This window comes from Columba livia, chromosome 2 (assembly GCF_036013475.1).
Source record: "Columba livia isolate bColLiv1 breed racing homer chromosome 2, bColLiv1.pat.W.v2, whole genome shotgun sequence".
NCBI classification, from domain to species: domain Eukaryota; kingdom Metazoa; phylum Chordata; class Aves; order Columbiformes; family Columbidae; genus Columba; species Columba livia.
In genome coordinates this window covers 33,606,725-33,622,836 of record NC_088603.1, presented here as the reverse complement: position 1 = coordinate 33,622,836, position 16,112 = coordinate 33,606,725, and the positions used below count along the sequence as shown (strand labels likewise).

Here is a 16,112-nt window from a genome sequence, read left to right as displayed (position 1 = left end):
CCCTTGCTAGTCTTAGTGAAGGACAGAGCTACCAGGGTGGTTTAGTTTCAACTCTGTGGCAGCGGTTGCAGCTGAGACATTGAATAATATATGGGGCAATCTGAGAAGAAATGAGGGAGGGTGAAGGAAATTCCATCAGACTTTGAAGAAAACAAATAGAACTACTAATGTAAAAAAAGTATATATATTATGCAGTAGTTTTTAACAATATGCTGCTAGTCACAAATCACACATAATCAAATAACACGACCTGTTATATGCAACACCAAGAAACATTTATCATTGCCTGTTTTCCCATGCTTGTGCTTTTTCTTTTTTTTTTTTATTTATTAAAAAAAAACCTGAGACTCATCTTAAATATGACTTGTGTTAGCACAAGTTTATTATAAACACATGTGAATGTTTATGTGAATTTGCCAGTCCTGGTGCCATCATGATTGAGTGTACTTAACAGGAAAGAGGATAAAATACATTTTTAGATGTACTATACTCCCCATAACGATGAAAACAAGCTGAAGAAGTCATGGCAAGTGCTGAACTTTAATGAGATGCATTTTAAGTGTCACGCACATCATATCGTTCTTTACCGGTACTTAGCAGTAACTATGTAATGGAGACTAGGATAGGATGTTTCTCCTATTGGTTTGATGTAGTTTTTAAGGATACTCAGTGAGGGTGTGTTGGCCCAAGGTGGGTGGCACTTCTGGGGTCTTTCTGTGCTGAGCATTTTCTGAGCATTGACTGGGGTTCAGAGAAGCAGCAGGGCACTACTGTCCCTGTGTTTTTCTGAGACGATGTGCAACTGTGGGATGGCTGGGGGAAGAATGAAAATAGGAAGCCTTCACAGGAAAGCTATGTTTTCTAGAAGAAAGCAAGCCTCTGGCAAAGCATGAAGATGAGGAGGGGTTTAATTTTGCTGTTAAGAAATGTTTTCAGATAAATTGGTTTAGGTTGTGTAGCTTTTCATAATACCATCTCCCGTGGAAGTCAGGGGGCAGCTTCTGGGGTCTGGACAGAGCTGCTGCTGCTTTCAAAGCCTGAGCTGTCTGGGCTTTTCAAGTGCTAGGAGTTTAATTACTTTCCCAGGCGGTATGGCTAAAAGGCCTAAACATAAAAGCTAACAAAGGTTTATCTATTGCAAATGGAATAAATATGCGTGAGTAACTAACATCATGTGGGCAAGTGCAGTATGTGAGTCAAGAGTGATGGCTTAAGTGTCTGACTAAGCTGAAAAGACAGATTGCATCATCAAACTTGATGACTGTCAGAAGAAAAAGCTGTTTTTTACTCTGCAAGATTGAACAAAAATGCTGAAAGCAAATGGAATTTTCCCATGATTCATTTCAATTTTTGCCTGGATTCTTTCCAAACTTATCACCATGAAGAAATCTCTGATGTATTTAAATGTATACAAATATGTATTTTATAAATACAAAACTATATATCCATTTAAGTATACTCATATGTATCGCGAAGTTCATGCTTTTCTCTTTTCTGTAAATGGGGCAGATTAGCCATTTTAGCTCAGAAAAAGCACATACACAACTCTTTATTTGTGAGAAACAATTAAGTGATAGATGCAAAGATTATTTAACGATAGTGGATGCAGACAACTTAATCAGAATCAATATACATTATCACACTGTGCAATTACATGTATAAGTGTAAAATAATTACAGCAAGGTGTTAAGATATACTACAAAAAAAAAAAAAAAGAGAGAGAGAAAGAAAACATTAAAACATAACAATGGAAAAGTTTCAAAAGGATTAGCATGAATTAATGGAAAAAGTTGCTCTAGGTCTCCAAGTACTTGTGAAATAAGAAATTGAAGAAAATAGTCATGTGAGTTTTTATTGGGATCTGTATTTATTGCAACTAGAACTACATTACTGAATATTGAAAAATGAATTGCATTACAGATGACTTTTCACATTGCTCTAGCATCATAAAAGCGGTCCATTAAAATTTCATTTTCATATTCACTGTTGCTGATACGCACCTCATTTACTGTAGACAAAACACATACTGGATTTTTAACCAAGACCATTAGTGCTGTATGAAGTGATAGTTGCTTGGTTGAGTTCCCTCTGAAGCAACACACACACTACATTGCCAGGTGTATGTTCATACAAATAGCAGATGTGAAAATGGGAACTCCACTGACCATTTTTAGTGTGGTTTCATAAAAACCAGGCTATGTAAGGATTGTTAGAGACACCATTTATTTTGATCCCTGAAAATGTTCAATTTTTTTAAAAAATTCCCCTCACACCATCCAAGAGGGAAAAAAAAATCCAGATTCTGCTAATTCACTCATTATTACGAGGCATTTTGGATGCTTCTCCAATCTGTAAATTTCCATCTTACATATTCAGGAGAAATAATTCCTGTTTCCTGAACCTTTGGTCTTCACGCCAACCTTCTGGAACTGTTAAAACCTAGATGAAGAAACTTCACCTTCCTATGCTGCAGAGGCCCTTCCTCTTCCTCAAAGAAGTCTGCAAGTGTGCTCCCTAGTGCTGTTCTGGTCAGGACCTCCAACATTATTTGCAGAACTGATAAGATAACATAGCAATTTCTTGAAGAAAGACCAGATATTAAGAGGGGACCTCCCTTCACCTAATGCAAATGTATAATCTGAATGAAAACTGAGACTCATTCAGATTTATAGTAAGAAATAGGCACTTCCCTGGTGTAGTTCACTGTATGCTCAGACATTTGGAAACAGATGACTCATATCTTAAAGTGGTTTAAAGTGCTTTAGGACTGATTGCTTCAGCCCTAAATCTCTGTAGTAAAGTAGTAAGTGTTGCATGGTTGTGCCCATTTGCCCCTTGGTTCCCTCTTGGTAGAATACCATGTGTGTTCTCTGGTAATGCTGTCCGTGGTGGATTGAATACTGAGGGTGTCCTTTAGCAATCAGGGGTGAACCTGACTGATTATTTCCACAAAAACAGGCAATTCAAGTCATTCTTTCAGATCTCAAGGACCATACCGAAAGAATCTAGTCTAGTGGTGATTAACTGCGAGATGGTTTTCCTTTGGACTACATAGGAGGTGGGAGTAGTCACAGACAACATTCATGATGATTTTTAAAAAAATGAGGGTGTTACTCCTATGGAAACAGCAGAGCAAGAAAATACATAATGGTCAATTCAAACAAGTCCACAAAATCTATTTGTCGAGCTAACACACCTTTCTGTGAAAGCATTCAATAAAATAAAGAATGGCATCTTCAGGAGAGTTACAGGAAGGCTTAGCAAGTTTGCTTTGGAGCATGTGATACTGATGTTGTTGGACAGGCTGGGAATAACTCGAGCAGATGTGCGAGCTTCCCTAAGGGCACAGCAAATTATTATTTCCAGATGAAAAGACATGCCTCAAAAATAGTTTCTGGTCATAACTGCTGATGAGCCAGGTAGGAAATAAATGCTAAAATGAGAAGATGACTGCTAGGGTCTCAGGTAGATAAGAGCTGCCTGCGGTCTAGATGACAAAGCACAGCACAGAGACAGATGGAAGCAATCCAGTGTAAATGATTCACTTACTGAGAGCAATGACCAGTCTTCTGCTGAGAAATTTTTGTTAATTTTAGAAAGTAATCCTTTTGCATCACTATTGCTTTTGGCACTTCCCCACTCATCTCTGTCTGTCTTTATGCATTAGATCACATGGTGCAGCATCTGCTGTGTGTGCTGGGGAAGGTGCTTGAGGAAGAAACACAGCCCAGACAACTGGAAGAGAACAGCCAGAGAGAGCTATAACCCTGGAAAACGTCAGGGTGATGGGCAATCTGTGGTAAGGCTTATCTGTAGGTCAGCTGGAGGCTGATAAAGAATAGCGAGACAACTGTATTCTTCCACCTTTGTATGGAAAATTATCAGTCCTTTACAAGCATCCAAGGATCAGGGCTTTAAAAATAAACCCCTCAAGGATATTTTACAAGAAGAAACTACATATGTTCTGGTTATGGCCTTGTTGCCTATATTTTAGAAACACCGTAGTGTCTCAGACATGCAGAAGATGTGTTTTATGGAAGTTTGTCCTATATGCAGCAGTATGGATACATGAGAAGAGGTCAAGTAATATACTGACTCAGCCGCTGTCTCGGCCAGTTCATGTGCAGTTTGGATATAGCTTTAGTGACTGCCAAACCATGTTTCTCCAGTATAATCCAAGTCCATTTGCAAACAGAAGAGCTTGGAAATACCTTTGAAAAGCTGTCACTTTATTTCCTTCTTCAGCAAAACACAACCACGGCTCCAGAAAAAAATGTGTGAACTCTTCTGCTTTTGGTTGTTCCTCCTTAGAAAAATGAGTTCTTTGGGTAGACTGCCTCTGGTAGCAGGTAGCAAGTGAGCCTTAAATGCAGACAGAGCTGGAGTATTTCTGTACCAAAATGCTTCTTCATGGAAGAGGAAGCACAAAACTCATCCAAAGAAGATATTAAACCCTTGAAATCCCAATTCCATCGGCACTAGGTTATCAACTGTCCTACTGGTATCTATTTTGTAGGATCTCAGATCTAGCAGATCAATATCATCAATATCTGTTCCCCCCCCCCCCCCCCCCGCCCCGTGCCCTCTTTATTTATTTCTTTTTTAACGGTGTTACAGGGGCAGCTGTTTTCCTACAGCAGAAACAGTCCAGGAGAGCAGTTTCACTTCAAACCCTCCAGCAATGTCAGGTGAACGGACCTTAACGATCCTGCATGTTTTCTTAACAATTCCCTTCCTAATTAGCTGAAAAAAAAGGACCATTAACATTTAAATAGGCCCGCTCCCAAGTCTGACAGGAATTTTCCCAAAGCTCAGTATGACAAGAGCCCTTCGAGCTCCCTCAGCCAGACACATTCCCACTTCCAAACACATAAGTGAAAAGTCAGTGGTGCAATGTGTGTTGATGGCAGCCAGGAAAGGACAGGTCGGTTATTGCCTGCCACAGATTGTTTAGCAGAATTTTGCAAACTCTCCAAATTTTAATTAAACTTCTAAATCTAATCCAGGTTAAAAAAAAAAAAAAAAGACACATTGATTTAGTATTTCAGCTGACGCTAAATTGTTCTTTTCTTCCCACTTCTCAAAAAAATCCAGATCATTTCTAAAAGTACAAGGGTGGTGAACTTAAATTTTAAGGAAAGTTTTCCTTCTTGCCACACAACCAGCATTATTAAATACCTTCTTCATGAGCACACATACTTTACAGGTTTTAGATGAATATAAATTGAAATTGTATAAGCTGCAGAGGAAAGTAGACATCTGGGAAAAAACATGTGATGATAAACATTATATTCATTTAATGTAGTACAGACAGCATTATTCCCAAATTGCTGTCAGGTATTTCAGACTGAAATAACACATCCAGGAATGGGAAACATCCACACCCACTGGGACTGGTACACTCCAATGATCACACAAACAAAAGGACAATGAACAATTTGGGCTCATAAGGATAATCAGGTCCTGTGCCCTCTAGTTCACATGTCAACTACTTATCTCATCTCTGGGGCTTCAGTCTGCATTAGTATTAACATTTTAACTAGACTAATGATTACAAAGTTGTAATCAGTTTTAACAGCTGCATGTGATACTACAGTGGGCTCAAGTCGTTAAGACACTCTCAGTTCTTTCTCCAAACTGCCTTTATGAATGCTTTCACTGAAGTCTTCACTCAGTTTTTTTGGGACATCATACCTTAATAATTCCCTTGGAGGCTTAGATTGGTGCTGGCACAAAGCAAGTGTATGGGCTAAGTGCTTCTCATCTAGTCATGAAAAAGCCCTTTGGTGTTCCATGACAAACATGGGCTGATGCATTTCCTTCACCACTGTCTTCTTGGCATTCATCTTAGGGGTGAGGTCCCCAGTGACATTAGCAGTGACTCACAATGTTGTGGCATGTTTGGAGAACACAAGCTCCTCTTGGGCAGGGATAAGGGAAGTCTTTTAGCTCTGGCACTCAGGGTAGATGGCAGCACAGGACAGAGAAAAATGGGGCTGATGAATCCTCTGCTCTTAAGATGTGTCTTCATAGGCTTTTCTGTCAGGACTAATTCTTTTGATCTCTATATCAGTCTAGGGTCTGGTGCTGAAAAGATGCTTCTAAGATGCATTTGTCTCTGAATTTAGATCTGCTTTTAATCAGAGCCAGCCTGCAAGCTGCATGGGCACGTCCAGCTGGGAAGGTGACTTGGATGGTCCGAAATAAATCACCAGAGTTTGTTATTAGTGCCTACAAGCTGAGCGTATTAATCTATTTATAGCTCATGGAGTCAGTAAAGTCATCCTGCTCAGTCTGTCTTTTAGCAGGCATGCAGTAGTGTGTTTTTTTGTCATTCTCACAGGTGGCTGGCATTTTGCTTTATTTCCTTGCTCATCATCTCTTTTGTGTTGGGTAGGACTTTTTTTTGCCCAGTGTTTTTCTTATATCTGTAGCTGATCTTTTAAACAAGGCTGTGAGATGTGTGGCTTTTAGTATGTTTGTAGTGAGATAAATCAGTAAAGTATGTTCTTATGTTACATAACATCTCACTTGTGAACTTGAATAAAACAATGCTATTTACTTCAATCGTGGCTTTTATTTCCCGTTTATAATCCTGTGAGAACAGAGCGTGTCCTGAGGCACATCTGTCTGGTACTGCTCTTTCCCCATTTAGCTGCTAGACCTCAGAGCAGTGCACACACAATCCCTCCATCACGACATCGGCACCTGCTTTTTCTGGCTCCAGCCAAAATCCACACCTACCTTTCCACAGGGAACAATCCTTGACGTACATAGCTGGAACTGAGCCTGTCCAGCTATTGCAGCATGACAATGCTCTATGTAAACAAGGGTGAGGAACATGCCAAAAGGGATGCAAGTGTAGTCACTTTTCTTGTCACAGAGCAACCCACAGGTCAATTTTAGGGACCACAAGGTCCAAAACCAACTTTTATTAGACCAGCAAGGCACAGGGTTTTAGCACTCCGAATGTGACTTAAATACAGGTTCGGATATCAGTGGAGGAAATTATTGAGAGGGGCAGCCACTAATACAACAGGAGGTCCACAGAGTGCATGCACGTGGCTTCACCAAAACAGTGCCCGAGCCGTCCCCGAGTCCCGGAGGAGTACACACTAGCCTAAGCACGGTGTGGGATTATTTTTATAGAGATACACGTACTCGCAGTGAGTACGGAAAGTGTGCACTCGCGATGTCGCGAGAGTAAATTTATAATACGCTCGCAGTCCTGCGAGAGTTATTTTACACGTGCAAATGTGCACGGAATCCTACACGTGCTTATGTGGAAGCACGGGAGGAAAATATACTCGCGATTGTGCGAGGGGCTCTCGGCGGCCACTCGCGATTGTGCGAGGAAATAAAGTACTTGTGCAAGTGTGCACGGAAAGAAAATATACTCGCAATCCTGCGAGAAGTTTTACTTACACCGTGGCGGCGAGGCAAGTGGAGTCTCCATCCCGGGGAGGGGGACTCTCGTGGCGGCAGTGGCTAAGCTCGTGCTCCAAGAGACCCGCGGCAATGGGCGGAGTCTCGACGAGAGTCCCGTTTTGTTATCTGATCAGACCTGACTGTAGGCATTGTATAAGCTTCTCTGCACCCCCCACACTGAGTGTGGGTGCCCCTGAAGCCCTCAAACATCCCCCACACTGGGCGCGGCCCAGTGTGCCTTGGCACTCCCTTCTTCTAATGTCCCAGGAGCCAGGGTGCTCTGGGCCAGACAAAAGAAGCTGTTAGCCTCAAATAGCAGAGGAAGAGAGAGAAGTGCCGTGCTGCAAAGGAGGGGGATTGCCATCTGCCACACCATGGTAGGTAATGTTAACCTCTGAAAGAGCAAATGAGGGGAAACACAAGTCATAGAACTTATTTTTCTAGGCTGACCATGCTACAGCTCTTTCAGCACCTTCCAGGTCAAATGGTGCATATTTCCTCACCCCTTTTGCCCCTGTGCTAGTAAATAATTCCAAGCTGTTGGGAAGGATGCACATTTTGGATTCATCTTCATTATCTTCATGGATGTGAATACAGTGTTTTCCACAGATGCTCCATTAACCAGCCCCAGATGTTAGGTGATTCATTATGTTACAGAGCCTTAGCTTAGCAACCATCTCTATTTAAATCAATTTCCCATTTTTACTTTGTCTTAATTGTTACTTCAATAGATTGTAATGAATTGTAATATTATAAAGATATATTATTCACCACAACTGTAATGAAAACCATATATACATCTAACCCAAAAGTACAAAATAACTCTTTCTTTCCCCGAAAGATTTCTGGATTAAAATGGAAGATATTTTATTTTAAAAACTGAGAATCACACTGTGCTGCTTGTAATTTTAACTCCAGTGCAGAAATAAAACAGGGAAAAGGAATTAATCGAAGCCTACATTGGATAATTTGGAATGTAATCAGGGCAGCGTCTCCTGCAGTATCTGCCTATCATGAGAAAGTGAAGAGGTCGTGCAAAAGGGGTGGCTGAATGAGTGATAACTTCTCTTGTAAAAATCCCTGAGAAAAAACTGTGAGGGAGAGCAACTGTATTTATTTTGGCAAAGCTGAGACCAGAATTTGTTTTCTTTTGTGTGTTTTATTCCCCTCATGGATCCTGATGCCGGAAAACAATTGAAATGAGCGAAGGAGATAGTCATTACTGTAAGTTTCGTCTGCTACAATTGAGCAGAGTTATCTGGAAGTTATAAAGTACTTCAAGCCGTAAATCCTAACCCAAAGCCACGTGCAAAGCCTTGGAAAATTAAAATGCTGCCATTGGGTTTATCCAGCCAAAGAGAAAAAAAACAGCTGCTGAGTCACTCTGACTACACAGCACATATTCTTCAACTGTTGAAGGATGTATTGCAGCACCCTGAGGAATAACCAATTATTAAAGCACATGTGTAAACAAGTTTTGCCAACACTTCAAACAGTGTTTAAAATTATTCATAGAGTCACTTAGGTTGGAAAAGACCCTTAAGATCATCAGATCCAACTAATAACCTAACACTACCAAGTCCACCACTAAACTATGTCTCTAAGCACTATATTAATTCAAAATAAAGGACTCATATTGAAAATCACTTTTATTTTTATTTTTTTGAAGAAAAGTTATTCATATGGCTGACATGAGTCCACTCCAAAAGACGCCATTCTAACTGTCCTGCAGGACTTTTGAAATTACCCTGATGAATGCAAAGACTGATTAAAATCTGTTAGGTCAGCAATAAAAAAATACTAAATAAAATAATGATATATTTTATGTCACTTTATCTGTATATGGAAAGCTTGTACCTATTACAATTATTGTCTGAAATAGAATATTGGATCTCCAAGAAATGTGTGAAGCACAGTAATATTAGAAATGTAGCAAAAGTGGGGAAAAAGCCCAACAAGCCCTCACATGTAACCTGTTATCTCTAAATTTAATACAAATGCCTTTATCTGGAACCTCAGCAGTCAGTAAGAATGACAGTCATCTTTAATTAAGATGACTTTATGGCTGCATCTGGCTGGTGAAGAAATTCAAGGGGCAAGCACAAGCACCATCCCAGTGCTTATCCATGGTGCTTAACCACTGTCATACTCTGGTACTGCCTTGATCTATGGCACATGATATGGGCCAGGGTTTGGGGGAACAGCAAGAACAGGGTGACCCACTTCAGCCATGGTGTGGATGAGACTACTTCAGGTCTCGTTCCCTCCAAATCATACAACCCCCACTACTACCCAGCAGATTCAGGCCCTGGGAGTCCACCGTGCACCTTCCATAACCCACCCACAGGCATGCACTGCTCATCCCCATGGGTGTGTGAGGCAAAGGCTACACTGGCTACAGCAACCAGGCTGCAACGCACAGTCCCTGCTCCATCAGCACAGACACAGCCAACATTAATTCTCTGTAAGCTTCTTGTGTCTTCCCAGAAAATAAAAAAGTAAAAAAATGTGCAAACAGTGCTAATTAGAGACTTGTGCATTTACAAGGGCATAGTATTGTCCTTCCTTTGCCAGTAACTGGCTGTGGGTGCCCTGCTCAATCACCCTGCCGTTCTGGATCACTGCAATGATGTCTGCAGTCTGTACGGTTGTCAGGCGGTGAGCAATAACGATGCAAGTTCGACCTTGCCGGGCATTATCCAGAGCTTTCTGGACGATCTGCACACAGATATCATGAAAATGCTGTTAGCAACTGGAAAACCTTCATTTGTCATAGGAACCACATTTGATTTCTTACTCTTTGTTATCACCTGAATATATTTCCCATAGACATACAAGGCAGAGCATGCATGAGACCCTCACTCAACAGGGTTGCTCACTGAGGTCAGTGAGACTGATCAAACAAACATGAGACATTGAGAAGTGGGTTCTTGGGGATCCAGTTTGGGTCAGAACACAAATTTTATATTTAGCATCAAATACAGCTAAAAGTATCAGCTCCTCATGATGTTTTCTACTTAAAATCTTGGGGTTTTCTATTTGTTTATTTAGCAGATATGCACAGCTTCCTAGTGTCATTCAGTTCAGAGCTTGCAGCTGGAAAAGCTACTGTGATACACCCACCCTGTTGTTTCACGGCTGAGCATTTACAACATGTTTGCCTTCATTTTATTTTACAGAAAGCAACTAGCCAAGTACAAAACATATATATTTCATACAATAATCATTACTCACCTTTTCACTTTCTGTGTCAAGAGCAGAAGTAGCTTCATCAAGAAGCAAAACAGCAGGATTACGAACCAGAGCACGGGCAATTGCTATTCTTTGTTTTTGACCTCCAGAAAGTTGTGTTCCTTTCTCACCCACTCGGGTATTATATTTCTGAATGTTAAAAATTAAAACGAATAAAATAAAAATAAAAAGAAAAAAATAAAAAGAAAAAATAAAAGGAAGACCTGTGAATACTGTTAGAGAAGAAAGATTTGAAAAGTAAAGTTTTATGTGTGGCTATAAAAACTAGGTATTTCCACCTTGAAAAGAAAGAATAGTGCAAGTGGTTTTAATAAAGCTAAGGTTTTATAAACACCTCTAGTATAAACAGTTATATATACAGCTTTATAGCCACACATATTTATACCTGGTCTGAAAATTTGCTTCCCTAATGACCAGAATAGGTGTTCAATGGTGCCACCAGCAATACAGTGATAAGTTGTCCACAAACACCTGCCCAGGAGCATATGATTTTAAGATTAACTAGAGATTTAGTGCTTCATGACATATACATGAAGAACTTGATCCTGCATTACTAGTTAATAAAGAATCCCAAATGTCATTAGTAGTAATGAAGATGAAATAATTTTCAGCATCATTGCATCCTCTTCAAGTTACACAGAACTACAGTGAAAAGAAACTATCAAAATATTTTGCCTTGTTAGAACCAAAATCTTGGCAAGCATGAAGGTCAAGGGCTGTGTCATTCTCTCATTCTCTTTTGATTTATTGCCCCTTCATATTTGTTAAGAAACACTCTGGGTGCATGCACATCCAATGAGAAATAGAGCATTTAGTTTTACTGAATTATTTCAGAGAAAAAAGAAGCTTTCTAAGAGTAATTTGAGAAGCTTTTGCTGTCAAATAAAAAAAGAAAAAAAACCAAAAAAATTGTGAGGACTTATTTGTACATAAAGTGTCCTCTTATTTCTCTCCCCCCATATTCTATTTTGTCTACCCCTATATTCATTGGAATATCAGTGCTTTTTTTTGAATAAACCAAGGAGGATTTTAAGCTTGAAACACACCAACACTTTTAAACATAAATTCTATGTTTTTTCCTACTGAGGGAAACAAAAATGTTTATTTTTTAATTCATTTACATGAGTGTTACCTAGATTTCTCTATATCATTCCAAATCTCTAATATCACTGTGAATAGAAGGTCACTATCTCTTACCTCTGGCAGTTTTTCAATGAAGGAATGAATGTTAGCTGCTTTAGCTGCTTCTTCAACTTCCTCCTGACTAACCACCCTACTGTTGTCTCCATAGCGAATATTTTCAGCAATGCTGCAGTCAAACAAAATGGGCTCCTGTGACACCAGGCCCAATCTGGACCTCAGCCATTGTAACTGCAAAGATCTGGTATCAAATCCATCTGCCAACTAGAAAAAAGCAACAGGCAAATTATGCCAAGTTGACTACAGAGCTCAACCACAGATACACACTGTAAACAGGAAACATGAATTGTAAGAGGAAGCCTGTTACATGTTAGATTGCCAGTGAAACTAAGCAAATTTTGCATGCAAGATGGAAAAGAACCAGCAGTATAGATGAAATATTTCCTTTCATTGGTTTTTAATTTTGTGTGTGTTTTTGCCTCCATTTCCCAGCAGACAGAAACACAGTGTAGATCGCAGGCTGTTCCTGCAGTCCTTCCAGCCCTACTGACCACAAGAAGCACTGGAAACCTCATGGAAAAGCCTGTCCTGAAGAAGTTGAACGCAGCAATAAATATTCACAGCTCTAGGCCTTTAACTCAATGTTAAAACCTCCAGGGAGGTTTCCTTGGGCTTTCTATACCCATGGATGGGGTCTTCATCATAAAGCTCATTGCAGCCCTCCAATGGTGATGCAATAGCATCCCTGTGGGATTACATTTGTACTACCTGAAGCATGTAGCTATGTCCCTAATGTGTGAATTCATATTAACAAGATGACTTATACACTCGACAAGCAAATGACATGAACACAATGCTCCTGTGTGACCAGGCTGTGAGCAGCTCTGGGGAGGTGATGTAGCGTGACCCCATCATTCTCTTCCCCATTGAGATCAGCGCCCTGAGCCACCACACTGTGCCAACCTGGGTGGCTATGCTGGCATGTGTGTCTAATGCAGGAGGCAGGCAATGACAGGGGTCTTGAGGTTGCCTTCAGCTCCACTGGAGCCACAACCTCAGTAACTCACACCTCTTAAAAAAGACATTTCTCCAGAGGTATTGCTACAATCATTTAAAGCCTCTGAAACTTCGTAAGACAGAGGCTTCTGTAGATTTAATTGTTATTGATAGCCACACAAGTCTATTTTTACCACTTGTCCTTCCAATGGGTCATAAAATCTCTCCAAGAGCTGAATGGATGTGCTTTTGCCACAGCCGCTGCCTCCTACTAACGCCAGAGTCTGTCCTTTGTTAACCTTCACATTGAGTCCTTGCAAAACCTGAACTTCTGGCCTTGTTGGATATACAAAATGGATGTTTCTGAATTCAATGTTGCCTTCAAAATTGCCCTGAAAAGTAACAGAGTTCACATGCTCATATTAGCATTTATTAGCTTTAACTATAATAACATCTGTAAGACTTGATTATTGAAATGAGAGAACTTACAAGAAAGTTTGAGAGGGTGTTTTCAAAACTGCTTTTGAAGTTTTTTTTAAATTACATATTGGATTGAGTGTAGTATCATTATTTATGGGATGATCTGCAGATGTAAATTACTAGATCCTTCTGGAGAAAGAGTTTTATGCCATCTCTCATATTTTTTTTTTTTACTTCACATTTGAAAAGAATATCTTTAGACAAATAAACAACACTAACGTTTTTCCTTTCTGACACATGTAATTGAAGCATTTCTACTCTTGATATAACCTCTGGCATTTGCTTTCCTGACCTCACATTGCAGGTAGCACAATTTGAACAAATGTAACACAAGGTCAAGATCAGCTAATTAGATATCAGCACTAAATTCTTTAAGAGGTAATTTACAGGCTGTAGGACAAGCTGTGTTTTAAACAGCAATTATAGTTGTTAATTAGCCATTCTAGCCAGGTCAATTTCTAAACACAAGTGAAAGGAAGGGGGCACACATCAAGGCTATTATCTCTCCTATCGTTTGGGGTAGGAACAAGCCCTATGTCCATACCAGCAGCACCACCAGCACAGTGTCTCACAGTAGCTGATGATCTAATTTAACGGGCTCAAAGCTTTGCTTTGCAGACGTCACAGGCATCATTGGTATTTTAGTCCAGTCTATATTAGCAATATTTTCATTTAAGTTTTATTTTACCACGTATCTTCTGCCAAATCTTTCAATGTCTGTGCTGGAGGGCCCTGGCTCAAGAAGATATGCAGATGTGCTCACAACTTTAAAGGCCGAAAATCCTGTGTACGAGCTTAATGTTTCCTGAATAGGGTCTACCATCTAAAACCTACACAGGAAGTACATTTTAAACTTCGATGGATGTACAAATGTAATCTTTCCAGATCATGTAAACAGAAAGCATTTCGTGCAGAAATTTGACAAGTGCTGAGGTCAGTATCCTTAATGATAATTTCTTTTTAGAGGTGATTTTTTCGAGTGGGATTTTTTCATTCCTGTTGTCATTTTTTGTTTTTCTTGTTGTTCCCCCTGCCTTCTCCCCTCCCCACCAACTTCAGAGCAAACCAGATTATTCATTAAGGTAGTTTTGACATCACAAGAGCACATTTTTACTTGTAAGAGTTTCCACAGTTGTAGGAGGATGGATTTCAGCAAAACTGTTCTGTCTCTGAAGGAGCTAGTCTCTCTTATCTACCTAAACAGTAGAAAAATCCACTTGTATTTCATTTCTCTTGTAAACCCTTAAAAAGGCAATGCTACTGCGAGTGGAACTGACATTGTTAATGGTTTCCTGGAACCATCTAAGAGGTGGGTCAGAATGAAAAGTAATATTTGTTTTTAGCTCATTCAGAACAAAACTACATTTAAGAGCATACACTTATGACCAAAAACCAAAAAATATGACCCATTAAAAATAACAAGGCAGTACCACTATTTTATATAATGTCTGTCTTTTGTGACATCCTAAAAAACCCAAAAACCCCAAAAAACCTATCTATGAATACAATCTTAAGACAATAAATCATTACTAATTTATTTTGTTTCAAGGTTTTTTTTCTGAAAAAATACCTACCAATTTTTCACCTTCTTCACTATAACTGTCAATTAGAGGTTTTCTGTCCAAAAGTTGAAAGATTCTTTGAGCTGACATTCTAGACTTGCCATAATCTGGTGCCAGGGAAGCAGATTGACCAACATTCATAGCTGCAAATATGACGGAAGAGAAGACTCTAAAAAATATGAGACAAAGCACCAGCACTCATTTCAGGTAGAACAATGAGTTGTTTTCCTCATGTTTAAAGTAAACCCTCAAAATAGATTTTTTAATCATCTTTAGATTATAACATTTCTGGAGCTCCTCACCCCTCAAGATGTCATCCAGCATTAGGAAGTTCTGTTTATTCCTAGAAGTACTTAATATATGAGCAGTGGTGTCACATCACTTCTCTATGCACTACCCTCTGTCTTGAAGGAATGTCAAACAGCAAAGACTTCTCCAGAGTAGGTGTGCTGAGCACAGCCACATGCTTGCTTCTTCACTGCCCAAAGACACACCTTTCCCCAAAACAACCCTTCTGTCCAAACTGCAGTCCCAACCCATGTGAATTCCTGAATTTCTACACCCTGTTACCTCTGTAATCAGATGAAATAATTTGCATGCATTGAAACATTGAAACCACTATCGTGTATTTTTTTTGTTTGTTTACATTTTATAAAGTATACTCACATAAATACATTCTCAAAGTTGGTCAGACAACGGGCGATGAGCCATGCCCCAAATCTGAAGACTGCTGCATTAACAAAGTAGTTTGCACTTTGAGCTACTCCATAGGTAAATCCATATAAAGGAGCTTTTGTCAGAGAATCTCTGATAAAGGAAGAGACTTTCTGTAAATAACTTTTAAAACAGAAACAGCAAACACTGGCTGGGGGATGGCCAGATTTATGAGTTAAAGCTTTCAAGTAATACAACTCAACCCCTGAAAACATAACCAACAAGCTCAGAATATGCGCACACACAGGAGCATCCACTGCCAGACTCTAAAAGCATCCTGCACTGTGGCATGGACCTGCCCTAAGGACAGAAAGTTAGCGAAATGAGATCTTTCACCCTCAGTTGTGTTATCTTAAATCTCTTCCTTTGCTTTATCATATCAGGGCAGGTCACCAGAACACAATAAAACTAAACCAAAACAACAAAAAAGCAGAACCAAACCAACCAACCAACACAACTACCACATGTGAACCGTTTTATTAAGAAAACAAGCAGACTCCAGCCCAGGCTAAGAGCTGCCTGTGGTTTTCCACCAGGTCT

The 16,112-nt window shown here is 39.8% G+C and overlaps 1 protein-coding gene across 5 annotated transcripts in view; it reads right to left on the bottom strand.

Moving 5' to 3' along the window:
• Positions 1-6,896: 6,896 nt before the first annotated feature.
• Positions 6,897-16,112, bottom strand: part of ABCB5 (ATP binding cassette subfamily B member 5) — a 38,660-nt gene continuing 29,444 nt past the window's right edge. For 2 of the 5 annotated variants that reach the window (XM_065051270.1, XM_065051271.1), the window contains 6 exons: positions 15,525-15,665; positions 14,871-15,027; positions 13,011-13,208; positions 11,878-12,084; positions 10,663-10,809; positions 6,897-10,146 (listed from right to left, as the gene is read on the bottom strand). In XM_065051270.1, coding sequence (XP_064907342.1) covers positions 9,949-10,146; positions 10,663-10,809; positions 11,878-12,084; positions 13,011-13,208; positions 14,871-15,027; positions 15,525-15,665 — 1,048 coding nt within the window. In that variant the 3' untranslated portion in view covers positions 6,897-9,948. Of the gene's footprint in view, positions 10,147-10,662; positions 10,810-11,877; positions 12,085-13,010; positions 13,209-14,870; positions 15,028-15,524; positions 15,666-16,112 lie in introns of those variants that run through there. The other 3 variants (XM_065051272.1, XR_010470068.1, XR_010470067.1) reach the window with 3 other exon arrangements.